The sequence below is a fragment of the Artibeus jamaicensis genome, unplaced genomic scaffold, assembly GCF_021234435.1.
Source record: "Artibeus jamaicensis isolate MK-2021 breed Jamaican fruit bat unplaced genomic scaffold, CSHL_Jam_final scaffold_2172, whole genome shotgun sequence".
NCBI classification, from domain to species: domain Eukaryota; kingdom Metazoa; phylum Chordata; class Mammalia; order Chiroptera; family Phyllostomidae; genus Artibeus; species Artibeus jamaicensis.
In genome coordinates, this window is record NW_026522031.1 from 2,001,875 (window position 1) to 2,029,427 (window position 27,553).

A 27,553-nucleotide genomic window follows, 5' to 3' on the forward strand; every position below is an offset into this window, starting at 1 on the left:
ACCTACTGTGACTTACACCACCCTTCATCAAAGGCCAAAGGAAGCTAGGACTAGGTTATATTTTTTACTTATACAAAGACAGAGAGTGAGGTCCTTAGTATCACAGCAGCTTCTACAAAAACAACTGATGTTAGGCTCCACACATCCTCTCTCTCAGTCCTGATACACCTAAAACCACTCTATTCTCTGCTTGGGGAACTCAGCTGCCAAATCACCCAACCTTTTGAAGACCAGGCTTGGGAAAAAAGGAAGAAGGAGAATAAATGGAGACACCACCATTTTTATTTTAGGTTGCATATTCTAGATAAAAGACTAGAAAGAGGATGAGGATGTAGTGTCGAAGTAAACTGGAAGAAACAAAGAGATATCAGCAAAGATGTTAGTATGGATCCAGCAAGTACCATTAATTTAAAAATTATAAATATTTGTCATACGCTAAGACTCCCCATATTTAGGTAGAGAAAAGGGTAATTTTTCTTTAAAAGTTGTTTATATAACAAAAATACAATTTTCCAGGATATATAATTCTAGTGGGAAGTATAATTTCATTCCAATTCAATTAAATCTGAAAATTATTTTCTTTTTAATAAAAATATAATAGAAGAAACTCAGAAATGAAAACTTGTACCTTACATTTAAATGACGTAAGTGTCTCACATTCAAAACTGTTATCGAGCAGTTTTGTAGGCTTTTAGTCAGATACCACCACGGCGTTTTTGTGCCTTGGAAAAAGTAGTCACATAAGTACTTGGTGACTTGGAAGAGCTTAGGAGGAAGATTTTCCTGAGAACTTGCTAGATTGTGGAGGAGAAAAAAAAATCCCCAAACACTTCTCTTCATTGCTGGACCCAATGAGCAAAGACGGCAATGCGTGCCAGCACTTTCCAGCCTGCTTGGTTAGGCAGACACCCTCAATGAGCAAGGAAATAAAGGCCAGAAATCCAGGTCAGGAAAAAGATGCAGCACTCCCTTCTCCTCTGCACCAAAACGTAGCCCCGTCTCCCCTCATCCTCCATTTAGATAAAATAGCTCATTTTGAGAAAAATCTGTCAAGGACTGAGTGTGCACCGCACAGAAGGGCTTGCTGCATTTTTGTTCCGTCCCTCGGAAATTAACCGGTGGTGGCCAGGGGAAAGCGCTCCACAACAGAATCCCAGAACAGGAAAGAGAACGATGCTTGGTGAATGCACCTGCCCCATCAGATGATCAGCCACTCAGTGATCTGGTGATTAGAAGGGCACAGTTGACTGGCAGGCCTTCCAGAGCAAATCTCCCAAGCTGTAGCAGCAGTTGCTTTCCATCATGCCTGACCATCAAAAGGTCAGAACTCAGGGTCTCTCCTCTTTCTTCCTGGGAGTGGGCAGACTTGTGTGCACATGGTGTTTGTGTTGAAGAAGAAACACTGGCAGCAGAGAATTCTGGTTCCTAAAACATTCTTCCCTCTTTTCTTGGATGGAAAATTCCATTCTGTTCCACACCAGCTTATACATTGAAAATTTTGAATCTTTAAAAAAAGATCTGAGGAACAGAACTGTGTTTTGATGTTAACAAATTGTACGAACACAAGACTTAAGAAGTAAGAGTAGATGCTGCCATGATGGTGTGGCTACTTGAAGGCTGCAAATTCTCCTGTGGAGGGAGGACAAGAGCTAATTTTAAAAAACGTTTTATCTCAATTAATCCAGAGACACAAAAAAGACTCACTGAAACCTCGCTGAAAGGTGAGTAGCTATCTGTTATAAATCAACCAATATCATTGCTAATTTAAAGAGCAAAAATGCTTAAAATCCATAAAAGAAGACAACTTAGATAAGACATAGACTATGGGTTCAATGACATCAATTAAATATCAAGTATGCAGATAATTTCTTAGCTGGGTTTTACATGCTATGGTTCTAATCAAGCTGAACAGTTCCAATGAACAAAATAGACACCGATTGTAAAATAGTAAGGTTGATTTATAGAATACTTTTGCCCCTGAATCATCCACTCATTTTCATTATAATGCCACTATTAGAAAGGAAGAATTAGAATTCATCCTCATTCTGCAAAAGAGAAAATTAAGAGGTGAAATGATTTGTCCACATTACACATTTGACCGAAGGAAGGAAAATCCAGACCCCCCATCTTCTAGTTCATTTCACCTTTCCAACTACCAACGAATTACAGCCAAACACATGTCACTGGACGATTCTCAGCGTAAGGATTCTTTAAACCACAAAGTCTGTTTGAGGTAAGACACTCTTTAAGCTTACTGAAGCTGGAGGCTTCATAGAGGGACCATTCTTTTTCACCTGCCGTTTTGTCTCCAGCTTCTATCGAAACTTGGAACTAGAGGTCGGTTCTTCTTGTTATGTACACTATAATTAATTCTGGGGGGGTTGGTCAATAACTGGCGACTATCAGAATTTAGCCAGCCTTAACATCATTCTTTAATAATAGCAGTTTCTAATAAGGAGCCATGCAATTACTTATATGAATACACTATTTAATCCAAATTAGATTCTGTTTACTAGAGAATACTGGCACATTCCAACAGTCAACCTATTGCTAATGGCTGGCTGAGTGAACCCTCCACTCAGATTGTATGTTGCTAATATTAGCAACTATTTTGAGTGCCTATTGTGCACTGGGGCCTCACTGGGCTTCATATATGTTTGCATCTGATGCTCATAAAAACTCGATGAGGTAGGTTGCCCTTTATTTACAGAGCAACAAGATGGAGTTTACACTTGTTACGTAACTTGCCCAAGATCTCAGCTAGAAAATGGCAGAGTTGGAATGCAAAGCCAGGTGCTGACTCCAAAGTGCACGGTCTTAACAATTCACAAACTCTTGAACAATGTTCAGTGATTACTAATTTCTTTTTGTATTCTGAATACAACTGCCAACTGGACTGCTGATAGTGACACTATCTCTTTCCATCTAAAGATTCCTTTAAGCAAGCAATTAGCCAAGGTATTGTGAGTCAAAAGATCAAGGAAGGGTAAAAGAATTATTGCCTCTCATTTAAATTAAAACAAAAATCTAGGAAGTTTGGTGCTGATTTAAAAAAAGCCAAATTACTAAGACCTTGAAGAGTAAAATATTTGAAGTATAACCACAGGAAGATACAATATTAACAGAGACTCAAGAAATACAGAAACATTCTCATTATGGTTTGAGAGCTCCTTATGATTTTAAGGTTGCCATTTTTGTCTGTATTTTAATATATTTCTTTAAAGCAATTTTCAACATTCACAAGAGGAGTCACTTCAGAAGCATCTAAATCTCCTTAAAGGGAGCCAATGTAAAACAGGATTTACTTAATAGAAATCTTTATGAAAAATGGCTAGAATTCATCTATTAAGTGAGAATATCAGAAAATGATAACTCTAAGTCAAGTCTTATATAACCCATTAAACCCTAACTTTAGCCCTGACTGGAGTGGCTCAGTTGGTTGGGCACTGTCCCACAAAGCAAAAGGTCGTTGGTTTGATTCCCAGTCAGGGCACATGCCTTGGTTGTGGGATGGTCCCAGGGGTTGGGGCATGTGAGAGGCAACTGATGGATAGATCTTGCTCTCTCACATCAATGTTTCTCTCCCACTCTTTCTCCCTCCCTTCCCCTCTCTCTAAAAATATGTAACTTAAAAAAACACCTTCAAAGTTTCTTACTCATTATTATAATCAGACACTCCATTTTGTTGAAGAGTGTTCAACTCTGCAAACTTGAATATTAAACTAAAAATAAAACACCCAAAACTATCCTCCAAAGCACAGAATCTTACCAACAAAGTCCAAATCAAATACTGATACAGCAAACACTAAAGATCATCCTACCAGAGTATACTGCTTTGAATAGAATGCAGTTCTTTCCATAATCAGATTTCAAGCCCAGGAAAAAAAAAACAAAGACAAAAAAAACCTTACAGTTTGGGGATCAATAAACTCTTTCTATATATGTCCCTGAAATCATGGAGAAATTTAAGAAAAAGATGGGGGGTAACAGGTGATAAAGCTGCTTTTTTGGGGGAAAAATCTTTTCTTATTCTTTCCTGCATTATCTGGAAAGCTCTATTATCATACTTTCTACTTTACTTTATTTGAAGTAAGAGTCAACTCTGCTTGTGTGAAGTTATTTGGAGTGAAATACCCAGATACTCTGATTTCTTTGAAAATCTCGGTACATTACTTTAATTATTTACTGAAAAATTGGAGGCCAAAATGAAATTTTTTTTTTTTTACCTCCTTTCTAGTTGAGAAGAACCTAAGCCTTATTTTCCATCTGACTTTATTTAGGAATAGGGCACAGTACACTTGGGAAGACCTTGCGATTTTACATAACTCAAATATCATGGTTTATTCATCTGAAAACTAAGGGTTTTTTTTAAAACTAGCTTTAAAGTATTACTAAATAACTACTTCTTATTCCAGAATTGAATGCATTTTTCAGTGGCTGCTACACATATAATTTGATAAAATTTCCCCTTAAAAATGTGCTAAGAAAAATCTAATATAACATTATTCTGTGTATAAATCAATCATACTTTATTTATTTACTTTTAAAGATTTTATTTTTAGACAGAGGGGAAGAAAGGGAGAAAAAAAAGGAGAGAAACGTCAATGTGTGGTTGCCTCTTGTGTGTGCCCCCCACTGATAAATCAATCATACTTTAGAAAGAGGGGGGCAGTCATTTATAACCAGAATAAGCCCCATTCTTTCTTTGTGGTGACTCTTCAAGCAGTTTCAAAAGGATGAGGAACATTCTGGCACAGATACACTGGACTTCTTGAGTTCTTTAGATAAACGATCACAGGAGAGATGAAATACTTAGTAAAATAAAAAGTGCTACAGAAATGGTCAATAAATGCCTCAAGTAAGTAAGCATATAAACTGACAAAATGTTTTAGATGAGATACCCTTTTTGTAATACCGTATTTTTAAAAAAGGGCAGATCATTTCCTCAAATTGAGGGAGTGGCCAACTTGAGAGAAAGGCCATTTAAGCTGGTGTGTTAAGTAGTTACTATTCATTTTTTGTTCTAAAGATTTTATTTATTTTATTTTTAGAGGGAAAGGGATGGAGAAAGAGAGGGAGAGAAACATCAATTTGGCAGAGAAACATGGAACTCAATAGGCAAAAACTAAAAGCATTTCCCTTAAGATCAGGAACAAGACAAGGGGTGTCCACTTTCACTCCTCTTACCAACACAGGACCGCAAGTCCTAGCCACAGCAATCAGACAAGAATAAAAAGCATCCACATTGGAAAAGAGGAAGTAAAACTGTTACTCTTTGTAAACGACATGAGAGCGCCACAGAAAACCCAAAGTCTCCACGAAAAAACTACTTGGTACCTACTAAGGTAAGTGAGTTCGGCAACATAGTGGGAAACAAAGTCAATATTCAGAAATTGATGGCATCTTTGTACACCAACATGACCATCAGAAAGAGACACTAAGAAAAACTCCCATTTACTATAGCAGCAGCAGCAACAAAGAAGTACCGAGGAATAAATTTAACCAAGAAGGTAAAAGACCTGTACTCGGGAAACTACAGAACACTGAAGAAAGAAATTGAGGAAGACACAAATAAATGGAAGTGTATACTGTGTTCATGGACTGGAGGAATTAATATCATTAAAATGTCTATACCACCCAAAGCAATCTATAGATTCAATGCAATCTATAATTTTTAATCGTTAAGATACCAATGGCAGCCCTGGCGGGTGTAGCTCAGTGGATTGAGCATGAGCCTGTGAAGCCAAGGGTTGCCAGTTTGATTCCCAGTCAGGGCACATGCCTGGGTTGCAGGCCAGGTCCCCAGTAGAGGACACGTGAGAGGCAACCACAAAATTGATGTTTGTCTCCCACTCTTTCTCCTTCCCTTCCCCTCTCTCTAAAAATAAATAAATAAAATATTTAAAAAAACACCAATGGCATATTTCACAGATCTAAAACAAATATTCCAAAAATGCATATGGAACCAAAAAAGACCCCGAAGAGCCTCAGCAATCTTGAGAAAGAAGAGCTGAGTTGGAAGGATCACAATACCTGACACTGAACTACACTACAACACCACTGTAATCAAAGTAGCCTGGTACCAGCCTAAGAACAGACATACAGACCAATGGAACAGAATAGAGAGCCCAGAAATAAACCCATGTCTTTATGGTCAATTAATTTTTGACAAAGGGAGCATGAGCACACTATGGAGCAGAGATAGTCTCTTTAATAAATGGTGTTGGCAGAACTGGACTGACTGGTATGTGCAAAAAAATGAAACTAGAACACCAACTTACCCCATACAGAAGAATAAACTCCAACTCAATGAAAGGTTTAAATATAAGTTGTGATACAACACAAATCTGGCAGAAAACATTGGCAGCAACATTTCAGGTATCTCACAGAGAAATATTTTTGCTGACATATCTCCAAGGGCAAGGGAAATAAAGGATAAAAAAAGCAAATATAACTACATTAAATTTAAAAGATTCTGCCTGGCTAAAGAAAACATCATCAAAATGAAAAGGGAAACAACCGTATGGGAAAACATATTTGCCAATGACACACTGGACAAGGGTTTAATATCCAAAATATATAAAGAACTCATATAACTCAACACCAGGAAAACCAACAACCCAATTAAAAAAAAACCCTGAATAGACACTTCTCCATGGAGAACATACAGATGGCCCATAGACATATGAAGAAATTCTCAACATGACTAGCCATCAGAGAGATGCAAGTCTAAAAGCACAATGAGAGATATCAGCACACACCTGCCAAAATGGTTATCATTAATAAATCAACAAACAAGTGCTGTTGGGGACGTGGGGAAAAGGGAACCCCTGTGCACTACTGGTGGGAATACAGACTGGTGTCGCCACTGTGGAAAGCAGTATGGAGTTTCCTCAAAAAATTAAAAATGGAACTGCCTTTTGACCCAACGATTCCACTGCTGGGAATATACCCTAAGAATCCTAAAACACCAATTCAAAACCATTTATGTACCTCTGTGTTCATAGCAGCACTATTTATTTACAATAGCCAAGATTTGGAAACAGCCTAAGTGCCCATCAATAGATGAGTGGATTAAAAAACTGTGGTACATTTACACACTGGAATACTATGAAACAGAAAAAAAAAGAAGGAATTTCTACCTTTTGTGAAAGCATGGATGGAACTGGAGACTATTATGCTAAGTGAAATAAGCCAGTTGGTGAAAGACAAATGACCACATGAGCTTTCTTACAGAGCAAAATAGAACCAGAGTCATAGAATCATAGAATAGACTGACAGCTATAAAAGGGGAGGAGGGAGGTGGAGACTGAGTGAATGAAGGTGAAAGGATGTGTCAAAGAACATACATGAAGGACTCATGGACATGGACAACGGTGTGGGGACTGACTACGGAAGTGGGGGGTGGGTTTGGTGTAAGGGGGAGAAGGGGGAAAATTGGGAAAACTATAATAGCATAAACAATAGAACATTAAAAAATAAAAGTGACAACAGCCAAAACAACAACAAAAGAAAAAAAGTATCAGTTGGTTGCTTGTTGTGCATCCACAACCAGGAACCTGGCCCACAACCCAGGCATATGCTCAGATCAGGAATCGAACCAGTGACCTTTCCAGCAGGCCAGCACTCAATCCACTGAGCCACACCAGCCAGGGCTGAATCAATTTCTAAAAACAAGAACGGTGTTACTTATCTTAAGCTACCCAAATTAGGGGCTAAAGATATGCCATACTTATCACTGAGTAGTTTTCCTGGATGAAATCTTACCTATTCAAATTTCTAAAAAGTTTTAAAAATTCATTGTACTTAAAAACTAAGTCATCATTAGTTGTTTAAAATCTTCCCAATGGTCTTCTCTATTGGCTTCAAAGAAGACAGCATTTATGCAGATGCTGTCTGTGTGCCTTAATAACTTAGAACTGTCAGCTGTTATTTAAAAATCAGCATGAATCCAAATTGAATAAATGAAGATATATTTAACAGGCTGATTTTGGTCCCTGGGCTGAGTCTGAAGTAGAGATGATAATTTCTTCGATAAGGTAACACCAACATGGCCTCCCAGTAAGATTAGGGTTCGCAGTAAGAATATACTGACTGCTATAGTACTGTCATTTTCTCCACAAGACAGTGTAAGCATTAGAAAGCGCTAACAAATACTCTGTAGCACAGAACACAAAAACAGAGTGTGACAGAATAAATTGCTAAAAAAAGGCACAGAAGCACAGAAAAACAGAGAGAACACCAGATATAAAAAAAAACACAAAAAAGTTACAGGTGTAAGCTAAGACATTTGTAAGGAAATCCAGCTACTATATATGTAAGATATCCTTAATATATGAAGAAATATCTAAAAGGAACTCCAGTTTATAACATTTCCCCACTAAAAATCCGAAGTGAAACCACGTTACTCCTCATGATGGCTTTGGTTACCTGTACCCACAATTTATAAAAAAAGATTTAGTCTATTTATTGCTTTAAGGGAATAAAGGGCATTCACATTTTCCAAATTGGAATAAAAAGAAATAGTTACAGGAAAAATATTAAGAATAAAAATAAGGCCATTCAATTCTAGTGACTTCCCGAATGTGAGCTGTCTGGTCTTGCCCCGTCTGACACAGGTGACCCTACTGTCACCCTCCCCTTGCACACACACGCGCAGGACTGCCACTGCTCTTCAGAGACCCTGTTGGACGAGCGGGGACTAATGACAAGGGGTGCCTGGGAAAAGTTTAATTGAAGTTTAATAATTAGAATAACCAAGGACACAGAACAAACTGGGAATAGTAAAGCATCTGGAAGAGGCATCGCAATTTCTTAGCAATGTCTATACATTTAAAAATCCTTGGAGGTTGAAAATCCAATGCTAAGTATGAATTTTAGATTGGGAAAAATTCCATCCAGTCTTTAAAAACCTAAGTTTTCTTTGGCTCACCTTTAAAAAAGTCCTATTTCATTTAACTAATATACGAGCAAACATGTTCATTACCCCTTGTTTCTACCCTCCTGTACGCTCCCCTGCGTCAATGCAGCTCAGTGGACGGGAAACGCACCGTATCCCCCTGCCTGGATGGGCGTTTTCGGAGAAGCACAAGCATAGAGACTGAAATCCTCTGTCTGGAAGCCAGCCCGATTCAAGGAGGGTTCTGATGCACTGCGGTGAATTTTTGGCAATGAGCGGGCCAGCAGCTCAATAGAGGCGAGGATCTAAAAAAAAGCAAAAAAAGAAAAAGAAAAAAGAATAAAAATCTAGGTGGTATTAATCTTTAGGAGACCCATCATACAGGAAAGCATCTGAAATCTTACACTGTTTTCAGTATTAACCTAAATGTCCAGAAAAATACTTGGGAAACTGGTATTTTTCCTTAAAAACTACTACCAAACTACTTACAGCTTTAATCTTTGTAAACTGAATGGGGAAATTAACCCATAATTAGCTTTTTTTTTTTTACATTTTTAGATCATTTGTCAGCCTTGGAACAGTAAATAACAAAAAAATTTAAACCAGTTAAATGCCTATTTCTCACAGACCACAGTCCCTTTGGGGAAGACGAGAGCATGTTAAATAAAGCACTATGTGACTTCATAACAGAACCATCAGAGCAACTCAGTCTTGAAAGGAACTTCGCAACGGGAAGCTTCCTACACACAGTATTAAGAGGAGGACCCCAAAGACCCAGACGGCCAGCAGCACAGAAGTGAGAAGGGACAGGTGACCACCCAACAGTGAAGAAGACCGGAAAACTCTACAAAAGACACCAACACACAAAGCACAGAAACTCAGCATATTTTAAGGTATAAAGAAACAGGTTCAAGGCATGCTGATGCGGACACCGGCCAGCAGTGTCTGCAGCGTTGTGGATGAGAAAAGACAAATTCACACAGATTACCGAGCCCTGTGGAGGAAAAGGGACAGCACGGCCACTCTATCAAGGGGAGAGCACCTCGGACCACCTTGGACACTTTCTCAAGAGGAGAGTGCCCTGACCCTTGCCTCGACAATTTTTTATTGCTTTTCTGGGCACATTACATTGAGGATGGACCTCATTTACTATGCACAGGTTTGCTCTAGGTGGTTACATTTTACAGAAAACAAAGGAGAGGATGTTGCTAATTATATCACAGAAGTATATTTGCAAATGCAAAGGGAAAAGTGGTTGCACTGGTTACACTCATCCTTGGAAGGTTTAGCATAGATTTTAGGAAGTTACTTTAAAGATAGCAGTAAATGTTTTCTGCCTCAATTCAGGGTGAGGGAGTTTTAGCAAAAAGCAAGTCTCAAAGCAGCCCAGGGTACACTGCAGGCCTGATTCCCCACAGGGAAACCTATCCATGGGTGTGGGTCCTTTGTATCAGACCTCGCTTTCCACTGGCCTTTCCAAGTGGGAGCTGGGCCCATACCATGCAGAACAGTCTCCTACATTATACAGTGTGGTACTATTCGAACATAATCATGAGACACATGTATAAAGGGCTTGGCACAGTGCCTGGCATATAGTAAGTGCTCAACAAACTTTAGCAGCATTATTATTACTACTACTATTATTTTTCTGAGCTACCATTACATTGTAATCTGTAAGGTGGCAAAGAAATAAGCAATGTTACAATTTCTTAAAAATTACCAGTATAACACAAACCAAAATTCAAACAATATAGAAAAGTATAAATCCTACCTTCCACTGTTAAGGAGTCTATTCTTCCTTCTGGACCTTTCCTATGCATAAACATGCACATTTGAAAGCAGAGCCCACCCCCAAATTCACCATAATTTATAGTGACATCACACACACCTTTTTCTTCATTGCTTTTCCCCTTACTGATATCCTTGCCACCTATAGATCTATCCCAATCTTTATGTCTTTAATTTTTCCGTTTACAATAAATAAACATTTTTATACATACCTGAATACCTGGGGAAGCAGGCTCGGCAGTAGAGGTTTTTAGGAGTGCAATTGTCAGAGCAAAGGGTATGTGTATTTTAAGTTTATGGGGTCTACAAAGTCCTTTTAAAAGGCCTATCCAATTTACATTCCCCCAACACTGTTAAAAAACTTTAAAGGCTCTTTCTTCCTCACTTTCCAACACTGTTCTCCATGCTGGCTACTGCCAATCTGAGGCAGGAAATAAAACACAGTTCACTATTATGTTACTCTGCATTTTACTGATTACCCTTGAACTCTGAACATTTTGTCCTAAAGTTCATTTACCATGTGTTATTTCTTTTGTGAATCATTAGTTCATATCTTTCGCTTAATTTTCTATTGATTATCTTTTAGTCATTGATTTGAAGGAGTCCTTTGTACAATAAAAATATTTAACTTTTGTTATACATGCTATAATTATTTTTCTGTTTACCTTTCAATATTATTTTTTACTATATAAAAGTTTAAAAACTTTTAATAAAGTCATACCTGCTAATCATTTCCTTTATAACTTTTGGATTTTATCTTTTGCTTAGAAAAGTCATTCCTACCTCAAGGCTATAAAAATGATTTCATGTTTTTACAGTTTTATTTTTTATATGTAAACCTTTGGCCATTTGAAATTTAAGTTTGCATAAGATATAAAAACAAATTCTCTAATGAAAATTAAAAAATAATTCTTAGAAGAGGAAGTTTTTGACAATCTAGAAAATTCACATGTGCATTTCATTTTCTGATACCATGAAAAGAATGAAATGTTATTTATATTTAGGAATATGAACATTTTGTCCCATTAATACCTTTTTAAAAAGTGGGCCTAAGTCTCTAATTGGCATTATTAATGTACATCAACCAGTTCAATTACAAAATCCTAGCCCCTGGATGTGAAGAGAACAAGGTGTGGGGTCCCACTGACAGTGGCCAACAATGCTGATCTTCTACTTTAATAGTCTGAAAGCAGTCATTTTATGGGTTAAGAAAACAACTCTTCCTCAAAAGAACCATAACTTAGAATTCCAATTTGTAAAACATGTGGCTACCCACCCAACCAATTAACCTCCCCTCCCCACTCTGAGACAGCCCCCAAGAAACTTGGTAAAACTATAAATTCTACCTTTAATTTTTTAGATGGGAATGAAAGATTCACTCATTCCTGTAACAGTGGCCTTTGTCTAAGAAACTCAGCTAGGACTGGGTATTCAAAGGCATAGGTTTAGAAAAGGACCAACTCAGTAATCATGAAAGCTGAGTAACTATGGGAGCCAGCACTTGAAAACTACACTGAATGATTGACACACATTTATGTAGTGCTCGCAGCAACTTCCCAAGCATTGAAAAATGCTACCAGTGGGATATTACATTACAATATCTATTACAGCTACAACTTTCTAAGCTTATTCAGGTACTCAGTTCCAGTTTGTGAGGCTAATTGAAAGATTATGAACTTAAGAGCTTTACCCTTAATTATAACATATACAGGTAAGAAATGAAAAATTTCTAAAAATCAGAGAAAGGCCCCTCAAAAATACGTATATTAAAGGGAAGTTTGTAATCTGTTCACCATCAAGAAGAATTAAAGCAGCACTTAAATGTGGTCTGTGACAAACCTATTTTCATCACAGCACTAAGATATTACCTGCCTCTGTTACTGCCATTATTTTACTGTGTAAGTGGAGTTTTCAAAGGCTACATGATATAAGACAGTGCATCACAGTGAATTCAAACCAGAGAATCCAGCTGTCTTCTTTCTGCAGAGATTTACAAAAATGTAAAACAATGCTACTTTTCTCCCTATTTTTTTGGGGGGGGAACACAATTATTTTTCATAAAAATATTATTTAACATATAACTGTTTTATGCTGTTTAAATAAAATGACAAATACTTACAAAACTTAGTCAAAAACTTAACTTTTGAGAATGGCTAGACAAAAGCAAACTCTGAACATTTTGAGTTGGGATCCCAAGTTCCTAGGTGTACCACTGTTCAACCTTTATGAAATAGTCTTTTTGTTTACTTATCCGGAGTCCACACATAATCACACAAAATCGAAATCCATGAAATACAAACTATTTGCTCTCAAAAATGCTTAAAAAATCTGCATCACAATATTAGTCTGCCCTCTTAGATAACAAAGTTTTTTCTTACTTGGGGAAAGAGTGGTCTCTCATCTCTTTTCTTTTTTAGGCACTCCGCCATTAATCTCTTCATGGCTTTCGGACAGTTACTTCGTACCTTACTGAGGTCTGGAGCTAGGTATCCTCGTCCCACCATAAAAATTATCTGGGAAGATAAAAAAGGCAAATCAAAAAACTCGTAGATAAGTTGAAAAATAGATAAACACTGAAAATTCAACAAGCTGTACACTTAAGACATGTGCTTTTCTGTATGTACCTTACATATCAATGAAAAATTTAAAAACACGGAGCTAATATTCTGATGCCCACATACAGACTGGGAAACAATACTTCTTGGGCTGCAAGCTGAAATCTTCATTACCTGTGGGCTACAATGAAGGTCTCCTAATTGCTCTCCATGCTCTAATCCCTACTCCTCCATTTCCCACTGGGAGGGTCACTGTCGGAATAAGCTTCTTTCCTACTTAAATAATTTACTGGGCATCACACTAAACCCTTTATAGTGTATGTATCAGAACCAAAAAGTTAACCTTTTTAGCAGTTGTTTCTACATCCGCATTTTAAACTCTTTCGTTGAGTAAATTCTAATGGGGCATTAGAACCACCTCCAGAGAAAACTAAAATCTTCCGTTTTAGTAAGTCAAAAGACTTGTCTTCCCTGGGTGCAGAGATTTATAATTTTTGTAATTTCTTAATTTGTAGCTCTTTTGATAGTGGACAGACACAGATGTTAGGAGTCTTGGGACTCAGGGAGGAGAGAGGGTTTTTACTCTCAGATGGAACAGGTCAAATAGGGACAGATTAGAGGCCAAGGTAGAGAGAGCCAGTGAGAGAGAGCTCTTCTTACAGGGCAGAGCTGATTAAAAAATCGAGACTGATATCCTACTTTTTTGTTACTTCCTGTTTGGTGCTATAATAAGCCTTGTTTAACTATAAGCTGATTTGCCTAAGTACCACTAAAGTGAAGGTATGAAGCTTGTCCTCCTTTTCCCACTTTACAAAAGTTACCTTTCACCACTACAGAAATTCACTATAGTACACAGCACACCAGGGTGTAAACTGCTGCGGTACCAAAGGGACACTTCCAAATACTGATGTCTAACTGTGCTCCAATGCAGGGGTAACATTCCCTTTACAATACAGCTGGCTTCCAATTCTTTGCTTTCAGCAAAATGAATTGAATTGTCAGCTGATTATTAAAATAATGATTAATGACAAGTTATTGTGTAATTTTTGGTATGTTAAAGAAATAATGTTCAAATAAAGAGTGGTATGGTGTACAGTAAAGAATTAATCTTGCCCATATATATAGAGGGCTGGCCTTTGCCTGTGGCTCCTGGGAGGCAATCCCTAACTCTTTGGAATGTCCTCTCTGTCTCTGTTTACTTGGGGGCCCTGGGAGATGCCAGACAGTCTGTACTATGAATGTGATTTATAGAGGGGGCAAAAATTCACATGGTATCAGCTTGCCCGCTGGAGGAGCTAAAGACTAAGGTGGGCCGCAGAGGTCATCATGCATATCTACACGGCTGAGCCCCAATAATAACTCTGAACTCCAGGGCTTGAGTGAGTGTCTCTAGTTGGCAATACTTTGTGTGTATTGTCACGCGTTGCTGCTGGGAGCATTTAGTGCTGTCCAGAGTCCCCCTGGGAGAGGGTGACTGGAACCTCCACATGCAGGACTCTTGTGGACTCTGCTCCATGCTTGCCTTTCCTTGGCTGATTTTAATCTGTGTCCTTTTGATGCAGTAATTAACAACTTTCAGTGAGTTCTGTGAGACTTAATGAATTCCTGAACCTGAAGGTGGGTCTTGGGGAACACTGAACTCTGCCTACAATTATAACAAAACCCCTGATTTTCTCATCTTCTTACTTATTTGAACACTACTTCTCAGTGCTTATTTAAAAATAACACGAAGGACTGATGCTAAGTCTCAGCTCATGCTAGCAAAAGTTGTGTTTATCCAGATACATAAATGAATCGAAAAGCCCTGTGTTGCTCATTAAGATACACACTTCCAATAAAATTTTACCTTTGATCTTTCTATGCAATCAAAACTTATTTTAATCAGTTACACATTAGTAGCTATTAATAATGGCATAATTCACAACTAAAAAAATTAACATTCAGAGTTGATAAAAATAACAGAAAAATTTTAAACTCTAAGTTTAAGTACTTACTAAGTACTTAGTAAGTAAGTACTTAACAACTTAGTAAGTTGTTAAACTTATTTAACAACTTAGTTAAATAAGTTCAACAACTTATTTTGTTGTTGCAAAGATGTAACTTAAGTGATCAACTGAAGGCTTTAAAGCATAACACTATTGTTACATTATGAAAAAATTTTGTGGGGAAAGTAGAATACAAGTAGTTCGACGAGGAAAAAAAGAGCCATGTAAGACTTCAAAAAATTACTGAAGAGCTTTTGTATTTTTTAAACAAGTGACGGTAGGTATCCAATCGGTATGACTTTTAGGTTTTATTGAGTACATTTAAAAGAAGGCTATAATGGCTTTATTTTGAAATGTTAATATAATACATGGGAAATTACACTCTTTGCAATTATTTAAACTTAAGAGTGCCTTTCCTGGATGTCTTCCACGGACAGAATATTCAAGGGGCTCCCACGCTACATAATCAGTAGCTCGGTCTGAAACACTGGGACTGGTTGTTCTTATTCTCAGTCCACACTCAGCACTCACTCCCCTGCACATCTGCTCATCCTCAGTGTCACTGCACTGCCCCAACAGAGGCGCACCTCCACTGAGAGAGCTCAGCCTATGTGCCCTTCCTCTGTGTATCCCTCTATGTCCCAGTGCTTTGCATACAGTAGGCATCAAAAAAAGTTTCATTAAAATAATTTGTGTTGGTAAGACACTGGCACTTAGCATTTCCTGTCTCTTGAAATCTTGTGCTTAGCACCTCGCTACCATGCTGTGAGAAATCCCAAGTTTCCTGTGAAAAAAAATCCGCACATAAAGACAGACTCAGGTGGAGAAGAACTCAGGGCCCTGCCTGGCTTCCACCTGACAGCTAGTATCACCTTGTCAGGTTTATGAACGAGCCACTCGGGAAGCAGATCCTTTAACACTCAGTGAAATCTACCCCAGACTATACCAGTGAAATACGAGATGCACTTCCCTCACTGAGAGCAGCCCAACTTGCAGATTCATGAATTGCTCCAGCCGCTACGTTTTGGGTGGTTTCTTGTACAACAATAATAACTGGAATACACTTGAAATAACAGATGAACGTTATGTTAAGGTGATACAGCATTTCTGCTCCAAGGAAAGGAAGCCACGAAGGTAGACAGCTACTACACCCAGCTTAGATGAGCACGTTATGAATCTCGATTTAGTAGAGAAGTTGTACTGAAAGAGCACAGAACACAGTGATTAGAGAAAAAACTGGAATCTTAAAGAGGAAAAAAAAGAAAGCGATTTCTCAGACTTTCAGCAACGGAGTAACTAAGGTAAGAAGGCTGCTCTGCAAAGTAACACAGGGCTGGCCGTCCCTCAAGGCGCTAAGAGACCTGTTTCAGGGAAGAATTTGATTTTTATTACTGCAAGGAATTCTTCAGCCCAGTTTCTCACTTTTATAATTGAAAAAAATATATACCTAGACAGTTAATGCGACCAGGTAATGCAGGCCGTGAATCCGAAGTCTGCCCTTCCACCACCCGGCTTTACCAGAGTCCTGCCTTGAATTTACTGTCATTAAAACTGCCGCCTCCACCTCCGACCACAGGGGTGAGAGCATAGGGGAATGGTTCCTATTACGCATTAAAGAAGCAGCTTCCCATCTCCCATGAAAAAGAACAGTCGTGGATTTTCAAGCAGAAGTCCAATCTGAGAGCCATGGAGACCAAAGTGTAAGAGGAAGAGAGAAAACTCCAATCAAGGAGATGAATGAAGCAACACCTGGGATTGATTACATTTCATTGAGGATGACTAGGGTTATCAATTCAAAAGAGGAAGAGGGAGTTTCATGGAAAGTGCCGTCTGAAGAGAGCAGACTACAGACAATGAAGCAGGATGGTAATGGCAAGAGTCTATCATTCTTTCATCCCAGTTTTCTTTATTAAATACTAAACTTGGTTTTAGACCGGCAAATTCCGCAAGCCTCTCTACTATCTGTGAGAATCAACTAGTGAAGCTGATCACTCACTATTACCTCCCTACCTTCTGTTGGTCACTCACTCACCCCTCTCACGGAGGATAAGCCCCTGCCGCATCATTCACTATACTCCCGAGGAGGACAAAGAACCTCAAATGCCAAGAAGTATGAGTGCAGAACTCGGGGGTACTTTTATCCATATTCTGCGGATAATAGCACTTGTTTCCACAATATCAATTTACTGTTTTATTAAAATAAGCATATGCCTTGGCAACTGGATTTCATCTAAGTTCATAAATTTTTATTACTCGTAGTCTCTATGATAAGTCAACTAAAGCTAAACTAAAATTCCCTCCTAATCCCTATAGAAAGATAATACCCAGAGGAGAAGTGAAGACGGCACAGGGAACTGTGCTGTGTGGCCTAGGAAACAGGACTGCAGAAGGAAGGGCACACCGAGCCTGCGCGTTACAGACGGCAGTCCTGCTCCTCGGACTGCGGCAGCAGACCAGTCCTCTCCGAGACCCAGTGGCGTAGGTGATATGTTTCAGTGGTGTTCTTTATCTAGCATTTTGGTATGCCTGGAATTTAAGTTTTATACAGGCTTAAAATACCAGATCATCAGAAGCGAGGTCACTGATTTTTTTTTTTTTAACACCCAAAACTAAGTTTCAATATTCTAAAGATATGAAACAGAATGACCAAATAGCAACTAAAAGAATTAGTTTTGGCCTTGGCTGGTGTAGCTCAGTGGATTGAGCGCAGGCTTGAGAACTAGAGTATGGCAGTTTGATTCCCAGTCAGGGCACATGCCTGGGTTGCAGGCCAGTTCCCAGCAGGGGACTCATGAGAGGCAACCATACATTGATGTTTCTCTCCCTCTCTCCTTCCCTTCCCCTCTAAAGATAAATAAATAAAATCTTAAAAAAAAAAAAAGAATTAGTTTTGTGTTGACTTGGGTAGAAATATTATCATTTAAAATTTTTTTTCAAAATATAGAATTAAGACCACTATGTAAGGGCCAATGGTGATTCAATGAGCACATTACCAGCTGCACAATAACTTAGATTACTTTTCTGCTATCACATGACAGCAGAAGCTCTTCTGTTTTTTAACATCAGTGTGTGGCTGCCTCTTGCGCAGCACCTACTGGGGACCTGGCCCACAATCCAGGCATATGCCCTGTCTGGGAATCAAACCGGCAGCCCTTTGGTTTACAGGTTGGCGCCCAATCCACTGAGCCACACCAGTCAGGGTGACGGTGGAAGTTCTGAATGAGAAAGTTGTGCCGAGCTATCACCGTAAAGACCGAGAGTTGAGCTCTTGACTAAAACACAAACTACTTAGATGAAATAACACATGTATACATAGAACTCTATTTCATTAGGTTGGGAGGGTATGATTACACACATAAACTGCTTGCACTTAAAAAGAAAAATGCTTCAGATTGGTGACCCTCAACTTGGTATGTATCAGAATCACCTGGGAAACTTAAAGAGTGCAGGTGCTTGGACCCCATTCCACTGAATCAGCAACTGCTCCAGCATCTCTACTTTTTTTAGCAAATTACCCAGGTGATTCTGATGATACAGTATAAAGTATAAATAATATTTAATTTTAATCACAGTTTATGTGTCAACTATTGTTTTTAATACACTAACTGCTGCAATTGTTCTCTCTCTCAACAACCCCCCTCCCACACAATTACTTTTAAAATGTTGAGGTATACAAATTAACTTAAGTAAAGACAATTACTTTTTCTTGGGCAGTGTTCAAAGCCTAGGTGAATTTACCATGGCACAGAAAAGGCAAAGAGTTGCATAAGGCTACATTAGCACATGTGGGAAAGTAAGAGACAAGAGAACAGGAACTTAGGAAGAGTGAAGTAAAAAAATTCCTCCTACTAGAATTCTCAGTTTAGACAAATGAAAGCATGATGTCACAGTTCTTCCACTTACCTGGTTTTAAAAATTAAAAAAAATGTGAAGAAAGCTTAGTAATTTAAAAAGTAATTTGGAATGAAGTTCATGGCTGAGCCCCTGCTCAGGTAGCAGCAGCACAGCTCATGCTTCTCACTGTGCTGTGGTCCAGAAGCATGAAGTGCAGCTATTGTCGTACCTCTAGTTTCCAGTCAGAAGATCAGGGATCTCACTGCTCTGCCACACTTAATTAAGAAGGACATTTCAAGGAAAGGTCTCATATGCTGTTATTGCTACTGAAAATACACAAAAGATACCTAAACTGGTAACCAAGACCAAGAGATCTATGCTTAATACTTATCCAGGACTTAACCAGTTCATTTCTACAAGGAACCTGAACTTTACATAAGTAGTAAAATAACCCCCAAGAGACGGTAAAAATTTACCTGGTCCCTGTTGTTGATGTTTGAATAAGGTAACTGTCCAGTCATCAATTCATACAGAACAATCCCAAATGCATATACATCTGACTGAAAGCTATACGGGTTTTTATCTTGCATTCTGATTACTTCTGGAGCCTGTTAGAACATAAAAAGAAAAATATTCTTGTTTATTCTTTACTTCAACTGAATAAAGACTGAAAACCAAAGTACTGCAATTCCCAGAGAAATGCTTTTATCATTAAGTAACCTATCTAATATGTAATTAATTCTATTATTGGTCAAAGAAATATACCTGATTAAGAAAGAGTAAAAAAAAAAAGCTCTGTAAAGTCTAGAAGAGGCAGTATTAAGAAGCTGAGATTCTATCTGCATTACTAAGATTTTTATAATTTTAGCAGCCTCCCTCTTTTTACACAAAATATCAGCATTGCCATTTGAATTCTTACCTACCAAGAATCAGTCCCCACTTCCCATTCCTGATTCACCAAAGAAATACTATACCTGTAAGATGTTTGGGAGTAGCACAACCACTATGGTAACTGCCTTAGCATTTAAGTTTTCCCATTGGTACAAATGATTCTCCTCATCTCAGGGGACCTTAGACAATAATGGTAAAATTTCAAGACTGACAAACTCAACTCTAAAACCCTTTCCTGTCTCCAGAAGTGGTATAAACACACCAGGATGTTTTATTAACAAAGGAATAGACAGTGGATAGACTATATAGAAGATGGGATAAAGAATCTTTTGGCTGCTGCTTCTTGGGCAAAGATACAGACCAAATAATATTTACTACAGTTTTATGCATTTCAGTCACTATATTCTATAGGTAGACTTCTTAGTGGCTACTTACATGAAATATAATAAATGGTTGCTTAAATATTAGCTTTAAAGAGTAATATCACCTTGAATCTTCTGTATCATTTTATTTGGAAGGAATTAACAGAAATTGCAGAGTATTAATAAAAAACTCTGTGGCTCTGGCTGGTGTAGCTCAGTGGACAGAGCGCAGGCCTGTGAACCAAAGGGTTGCTGGATTGATTCGCAGTCAGGGCACATGCCTGGGTTGTGGGCCAGGTCCCCAGTAGGGACCACGCAAGACACAACCACACATTGATGTTTCTCTCCCTCTCTTTTTCCCTTCCCTTCTTTCTAAAAATAAGTAAATATTTAAAAATAAAATAAAAGCTCAGTGAAAACATTAATTTTATACGCAAACCAGGACTAATTGCAAACATGGCTGAAAGACCTGTACAGAGGCCTGCTTATTGGTCAGAGGAAGGCAGGTGAGACTCTCCCAAGGCAGGCAGTAACGGCCCTCTGCTTCACCTGCGTACAGAACCTCTCAAGGTCCAAACTACATTTCAGCCCAACAGTACAACATCAGAAGCTGGGGATGCACTGTTCGCTCCTAAGGGTCTCCAGATAACTTTAATGTCCAACCAAGTTTGAGAACCACTGATGGAAGATGTGTGGGAGATTTTGATGAGAGGGAAACGACAGGGGAGGAGGAGAAGGCTGAATCTACTTGCTTTTGTCTGACATTTTACTGATACTGCTTTTATGAAATTAACCACATGCAACTGTGATGTAATGAACAAGCCAGAATACTGAGAGGCTGGTTGTGATACAGACATAACTTTCAGAGCCAGAATACAATTTTTGTGAGGGACAGAGTAATTAATCAATTGAAAAATTATTTTTAAATTTTAGGTTTACCTCGCTGTTGTTTGGTAACTGGCTTGATGAAAAGTGGTATGTCATCTATTTACAAGAATGCATTATTAATCCTCAATAAATTTAGGGATTTAATTTGTAAACTTTATTACCAAGGTTGCTTTCTCCTCTAAAATATAAATAAAAGATTACTGTAAATAATTTAGGGACTTACATAACCTTAGTTTGGCCAAATTCTCTCCTAGTCAATGAATGATCTATGGTTGTTTCCGAAGGCATTATCAACTCGGAAGGATTTATTCAACAACTAAGTGTAGTTTGGGCTAATCTATTATCTTAAAATTTAGTTTGGTGGAATAAAAGATGAGCTCATCTATCCAGGTATCAACCTAAAAGATACTAGAAGAAAATATAAAAATTCATCTACTAAGGCTTTTGAAAAAGGACAAACCTGAAGACTTGACTGAGTCTCTCTCTCCCACACTAGTTAAAATAAACACACCTTTAAAACATATCATTTCTTCATAAACTTAATGGTTTTGCAATTTTAGTACTTAAAATATGCTGTCTCCCCTGTCTTCTTAGGCTATACTGTCATTTTTTTTACAAGGCGTGGGCCTTAAAGGTGCTTTGAGGTCTGTATTGCAATGATCATTAGCTTCTTGTTCCTAACTATTTATTAAAATAGTTAAACATACACTAAAGAAAAATTCTTGCTAGCTCTAATTACTGAATCTTACAAACAGAAATGGCATTAGAAACGCACCAGTCCAGCCCAACATTAAGGATGGAGACTCGGAGGTGGTTAAGAAAGGTACAGGGTAAGAGTTACACAAAGCATTACAGCACATACCTCCTAACTCTAAGTCCAACCCCCCCCAACCCCCATCCTGCAACTTGTTCTAACTTCAGTTATTATAAGAAATCATAGCTCAATCTAACCCTAGGCTTATCCTGACTACTTCAGAGTTCTACTTTGCAATTCCCTTCCTGGGGAATGCTACAGAGAGTTCAAAGAATTTAGGCCAGCATGGCTTTGAAAGCCTCTTACAGCTTTTCTGCTTCCAGCAGGATGTCCCAAAGCACAGATTCTGTTATTAAAAAATTGTACTAATATTTTGGGATACCCTGTACTTAGGAGCAGCAATTCTCACACTTTTGGTCTCAGTACTTTCAGCCTTAAAAATTACTGAGGACCCTCACAGAGTTCATGTTCATTATATTTATGGATAGTTGCCACACTAAAACTGAGAAATTATTAACATATTTATCAATTCATTTAAATAATAAAGGGGCAACCAGTAGATGCTAACATAAATACATTTTTAATAAACAATAACTACATTTTCAAAAACAAAAACACTTCAGTGAGAAGAGTAAAACTGCAATTCTCTTTGGTTTAATAGCAGTCAGCTAGAGTCACATATTTGCTTCTGTGTTCAATCTGTTGTGATGTGTTGTTCTGGTTGAAGAACATGAAGAACGATCTGGTCTCACATGGGGATGACCTCGGGGACTTCTAAAAGGGTCTTAGGGACCTTCAGAGAACAACAGTCTTAGAGAATGATTTCTAGACTGAACTGTTCATAGCCTACTACAGATTAACTGCACAGAAGTTCTGGTTCCCTTCATGTTCTCTTTCTTACTTTCTCCAAAGCAGAAGTAGGAATAGGGAGAGACAGAAAGAGCTACGCAGGGAGGCAGAAAGCCGACAGCGTTTAATACCTACCTCTCATTTTTTGTCTCTCCTTCTCCCAGCTGCCCCATAATTATATGCTTCTTTCTAGTCTAAAGGGAGCAACTTTCCAATTTAGGCTTAAATAAGACTGTGAAGCAGTCTCTCCCTTAAAAGGCGCAGTTCTCTTCACAAAACCTTAATAATGGCTGCAGGTCGCATACATTTTTTCTCTTTTGAAACAGGGTACAAGGAACATTTGGAACACGAAATATTCTAGACATAATTTTGAATAAAATTTTAAATGTTTAAAAAATACATATTTTTGTTTGAAAGACACTGAAACTAGTTTTATAGCATTGTTTATAAAGATAAAGTTAAGCTCTACTTACATAAAAAATAAGACCAACTTGACTTTTGTGAATACTGGGAACTATGAAGATACTATCGCTGACACCTTCAATGACTTTCTAGTACTCAGCAGCATCTCGGGGTCCAAAAAATAAGTTAATGGGAAAAAGCCTCAATTCTTACCATCCACAAAATGGATCCAGACAACTGCTCAAACTGATGGGACCCACTCCATCGAGATTTCACTGTGGCTAGACCAAAGTCACCTATTTTTACTGTGAGGTCTTCATGAAGAAAAATATCTGTGGTGCAGTCAGTAAAGGAAAACAATAGATCTCATTTTCCTATCAGAGCAAGCATTATGAAAAATTAGGTAGGAGATCTAATTTCTATAATTCTGTAATATGATAGTCTTTTTTAAAAAAATACAGTCCTTTATATGAATTAGGTCCGTTTGGCCTATATGACCTGCTTTTAAAGGTCTTAGGGGCTTGAAATGTAGTAGAAAAAGGTGAGATGCTTTCCTAAGTTTTGGGAGACCCTGAAACGTCCCCAGAAGATTTTAGTAACGTAGGCCCAAATATCCTTTTAGCACTGCGAGGAAGTGGTAAAGGCTCGTCATTGGAATGAAGCTGGTTAGCAGACAGGATCTTAATCTAAGTTTATGATAGAGGAAAAATTATGTTTTTCTCACCTCATTCTCAACTTAGAGCCTTCAAACACATCTTAACTACTGCTGAGCAAGGTCAGAGTGCTAAAAGACACTAGTAGATAGCTACAAAACTACCTGTTTTATAATATGGACAGAACGTAAGCAAGCCATCAACAAGAGCCTTACTACCATAATGATTTGGTAATTTTTGCTGTAATGCTCAGTCATTCAGAAACCAAAAGCAGGCCGTAGTACCTTGTTCTACTACACTCTCATGCAAACCCAATTATTAATTTTCTTTATAGTAAATTGAACTTAGCATGAAACTGTTTTTACATAATGTGAAGACAAAATGCAGAAGAAAAAGTCAGGATGTTTTCAAACTTCGCAGACAAATTTCAGGAAGGATACTATTACTCTTGAGGTCTCTGTGGATGATTGACTTGGCGTGTAAGTAACTGAAAAACAAAACATCATTTAAACCTGAGTAGGGCTAAATACTCTGGCCTCAAAATTTATAGAACATATTTAGGGGTATCAACAAAGATGTATTTAGAGTCATGATACAACTGCAAACTGTACAATGTGATAACCCTTTTATATTAAGAACTACTAAAATAGACTGTAAACGAATTTAGGATTAGAGGAACATACATATTACTAGTATGGTACAGACGAAATCTTGTTATCTACTAAAAGACTTTATCTTCTACTATTTACCAATACAAACCTTTCACTCCAGTCAAGCTTGTTTATCAATGTCCTTTAAATATACTTTAAATTTCTCCCACTACGCCCATCCCCCCAATCAGCTTTCATTTTCTTCTCTGCCTATTCATACCTATCTTTTAAGATTGACCACACATTCTAACTCCTGAGTGAAGCTTTCCTGTAACTAACTCAACTGCAAGTGATCTTTCACCGTTCAGTTGCATAAAAATTATCGTAACAGCTTGATTCATGTATTTTTTCACCTATGTTCACTTTCTATTGAGAATGTAAAACTCTACTAGAATATGAAAGTTTGATTGATAAAAAAACCATTCTTAAAGGCAGCATTTATATATTCTTAACATACCTTCTTAAAACTAGTGAGTAGCAAACACCCTCTGTAACAGCCACACTGAATCTACTTTGAAGTCAATGATAAGGTAAATCATTTATATCACCCCTAAAACCTCTTTTAGTTGAGTGCATTCAGGGGAAAGAGCTGTGTCTAGTTTATTTCTCATCTGTTTATCCCTAGTGCCAAATACAGTGCCTGCCATAAGGTAAGTATTTAAAACATATCAGTTGAATCAACTATATTGAATGCATGTAATATCTAAGTCCAGGTTACTTTTCTTCATTTAATGCTGGAAAAGACAGATAAATGAGGCTTCTGAAATTTGACAATGACCATTAAGAAATAAGTTTTGCCTTAAAATGAGACTATAAAATCACTGTTAAAAATAGAAGTTTGCAAATCGTTAAGCTTATAATTTATGCTTTCTCAACTTCATTTAAACTTCCACATCCTCCCACAGATCAAGATTTTCAAACCTTTTTGCAGACAAAATTTTCATTTCAAATTACCGTCCACATGAAGTAACCCCTTCTCCTCCAATCGCTCTCTTACCTCACACTGTTTATTTCCTCCACAGCTTTGACCACAATCTAAAATTACCTTGTTGTCATGACATTTTAGGGCCAGTGTCATTTTACGACACAAGATCACTTAGAACCCGAAGGTTCTGCACAGACACAGAAAGATAAAAAAAACAATGGAGAAAAACTGGTCCAAATCTAAAGCTTTTTCTAGATGGGGAGACCCTGTCTCCATTAGCAGGGGGATACATGATGAGAGTGTGGTTGGTGGAACTCCCTGCTTCAGTCGGAGAGCTGGTATTTAGTTAACAGGAACTGTGTTAGTGTTTAGAGAGGTTCTGTCTCCTTGGACATGAAAAACACCGAGTGAGTAGTTCACGCAAAAACGTGGCAGCCGGATGATGCCACAACAAGGGAAGGTAAAGGTATTCTTGATGAATAGTGGCAGTCTTTCCAAAAAGTCTGACACAAAGAAATACAGCAAGAATAAGGTAGACAGAAATATATATAACTAGAAGGCCAGGGAGAGAACACTTCTGACCAAGAAAGTACTAGATAACTTACAAGATAGAAATATGATTGCTGAGCTACTGACATGATCCTAATAGAAACTGTTTAGCATAAATCTATTATAGGTCAAAGTTGCCTGTACCTGCAACCTGAAATAACATTACCTTGTCCTGTGTAATCCTTTATTATTTACAATCTGCTTTCCTAACTTTCATCCCATTTAATAAATCTTTCTGTAACATTTCTATAACAAAAGCAGCAAAGGAACAGAAATTCAAATCTATGTAATGGAAGGTTGGAAAGAAAAGGGACTCAAATTCTCCAGATTGGGATCATACCGCAATCCCCGCATAATATTCCACGGTAATTATAATACTAAAGAAACTGACACCAGAACATATATTCCTAAGCACCTACCAGTTACAAGGAAGATGCCAAAAAAGAAACAGACAAACACATAACTGGTTGAGGGGAGGGAACGAAAAAAGAATAAATGAATTTTACTTGCTGCAGATGATACAGAAGTCTATCCATGATTTAGGACAATTAAATTACCTCTTTCTTACCTTTCAAATAATTAACAAGATTCTTATAGGTTTACCAAAGTGGTAAGAAAGAAAAAATATTTGGTCAAAAACTGAACGGCTTGATTGGTTTCTCTTACGAGTTTCTTTCCTTGAAGAAAAAGTGTTTATCCACAGAATCATTTAATCTAAAAGCTGAAAAATCATCTAGCAAAATTTGTTCTCTATGCTGCTTCTTTGAAGCTCTTATCCAAGACTCAGCTTTTCAACATTCCTTTTAGAGAATAATGTGATACCCCAAGTTTAAATGCAGTACTCTAGATCTGATCTGATCAACAAGCACTGGAGTGACATCTTCGTCTTATTCTTCCCCTTGAATGTAAGGCTTGAAAACTCAGAAAACATAGGGTAGTAAGGTCCTTGACATTGCCTTGGTAATGATTTTTTTGGATTTGATAACCAAAAGCAAAAATAAACAAGTAGGACTATATGTAACTAAAAAGTTTCCTCACTTTGGCAAAGGAAACCACTACCAAAATGACAAGGCGACTTACTGATTAGGAGGCAATACTTGCAAATCATGTATCTGATAGGGGGACATGCAAAAAATACAAAGAACTCGCACAATTCAACAGCAAAAACCAAAACAATCCAATGAAAAAACAGACATTTTTCCAAAGAAGGCATACAGATGGCTAACAGGTACATGAAAAAAAAATGTTCAACATCAAAACTTACTCATCAGGTAAATGCAACTCAAAACCACAGAGGTATCACCTCATATCTGTCAAGAAGGCTATTATTAAAAGACAAATCTGCCCTGGCTGGTGTAGCTCAGTGGATTGAGCACAAACCTGCGAACCAAAGGAGTGTGGTTCGATTCCCAGTCAGGGCACATGCCTGGGTTGCAGGCCAGTTCCCAGCAGGGGACGCACGAGAGGCAACCACACATGCATATTTCTCTCCCTCTCTCCTTCCCTTCCCCTCTAAAGATAAATAAATAAAATCTTTAAAAAAAAAAGACAAAACAACTGTTGGTGAGA

The 27,553-nt window shown here is 37.9% G+C and overlaps 1 protein-coding gene across 3 annotated transcripts in view; it reads right to left on the reverse strand.

Annotated features, from left to right (window-relative positions):
* Positions 1 to 1,497: 1,497 nt before the first annotated feature.
* Positions 1,498 to 27,553, reverse strand: part of BRAF (B-Raf proto-oncogene, serine/threonine kinase) — a 119,887-nt gene continuing 93,831 nt past the window's right edge. For 2 of the 3 annotated variants that reach the window (XM_037138857.2, XM_037138880.2), the window contains 6 exons: positions 24,301 to 24,347; positions 23,421 to 23,539; positions 19,538 to 19,669; positions 13,066 to 13,200; positions 9,051 to 9,204; positions 1,498 to 1,629 (listed from right to left, as the gene is read on the reverse strand). In XM_037138857.2, the coding sequence (XP_036994752.1) occupies positions 1,607 to 1,629; positions 9,051 to 9,204; positions 13,066 to 13,200; positions 19,538 to 19,669; positions 23,421 to 23,539; positions 24,301 to 24,347 (610 nt within the window). In that variant the 3' untranslated portion in view covers positions 1,498 to 1,606. Of the gene's footprint in view, positions 1,630 to 8,986; positions 9,205 to 13,065; positions 13,201 to 19,537; positions 19,670 to 23,420; positions 23,540 to 24,300; positions 24,348 to 27,553 lie in introns of all 3 variants that reach the window. The other variant, XM_037138869.2, reaches the window with a different exon arrangement.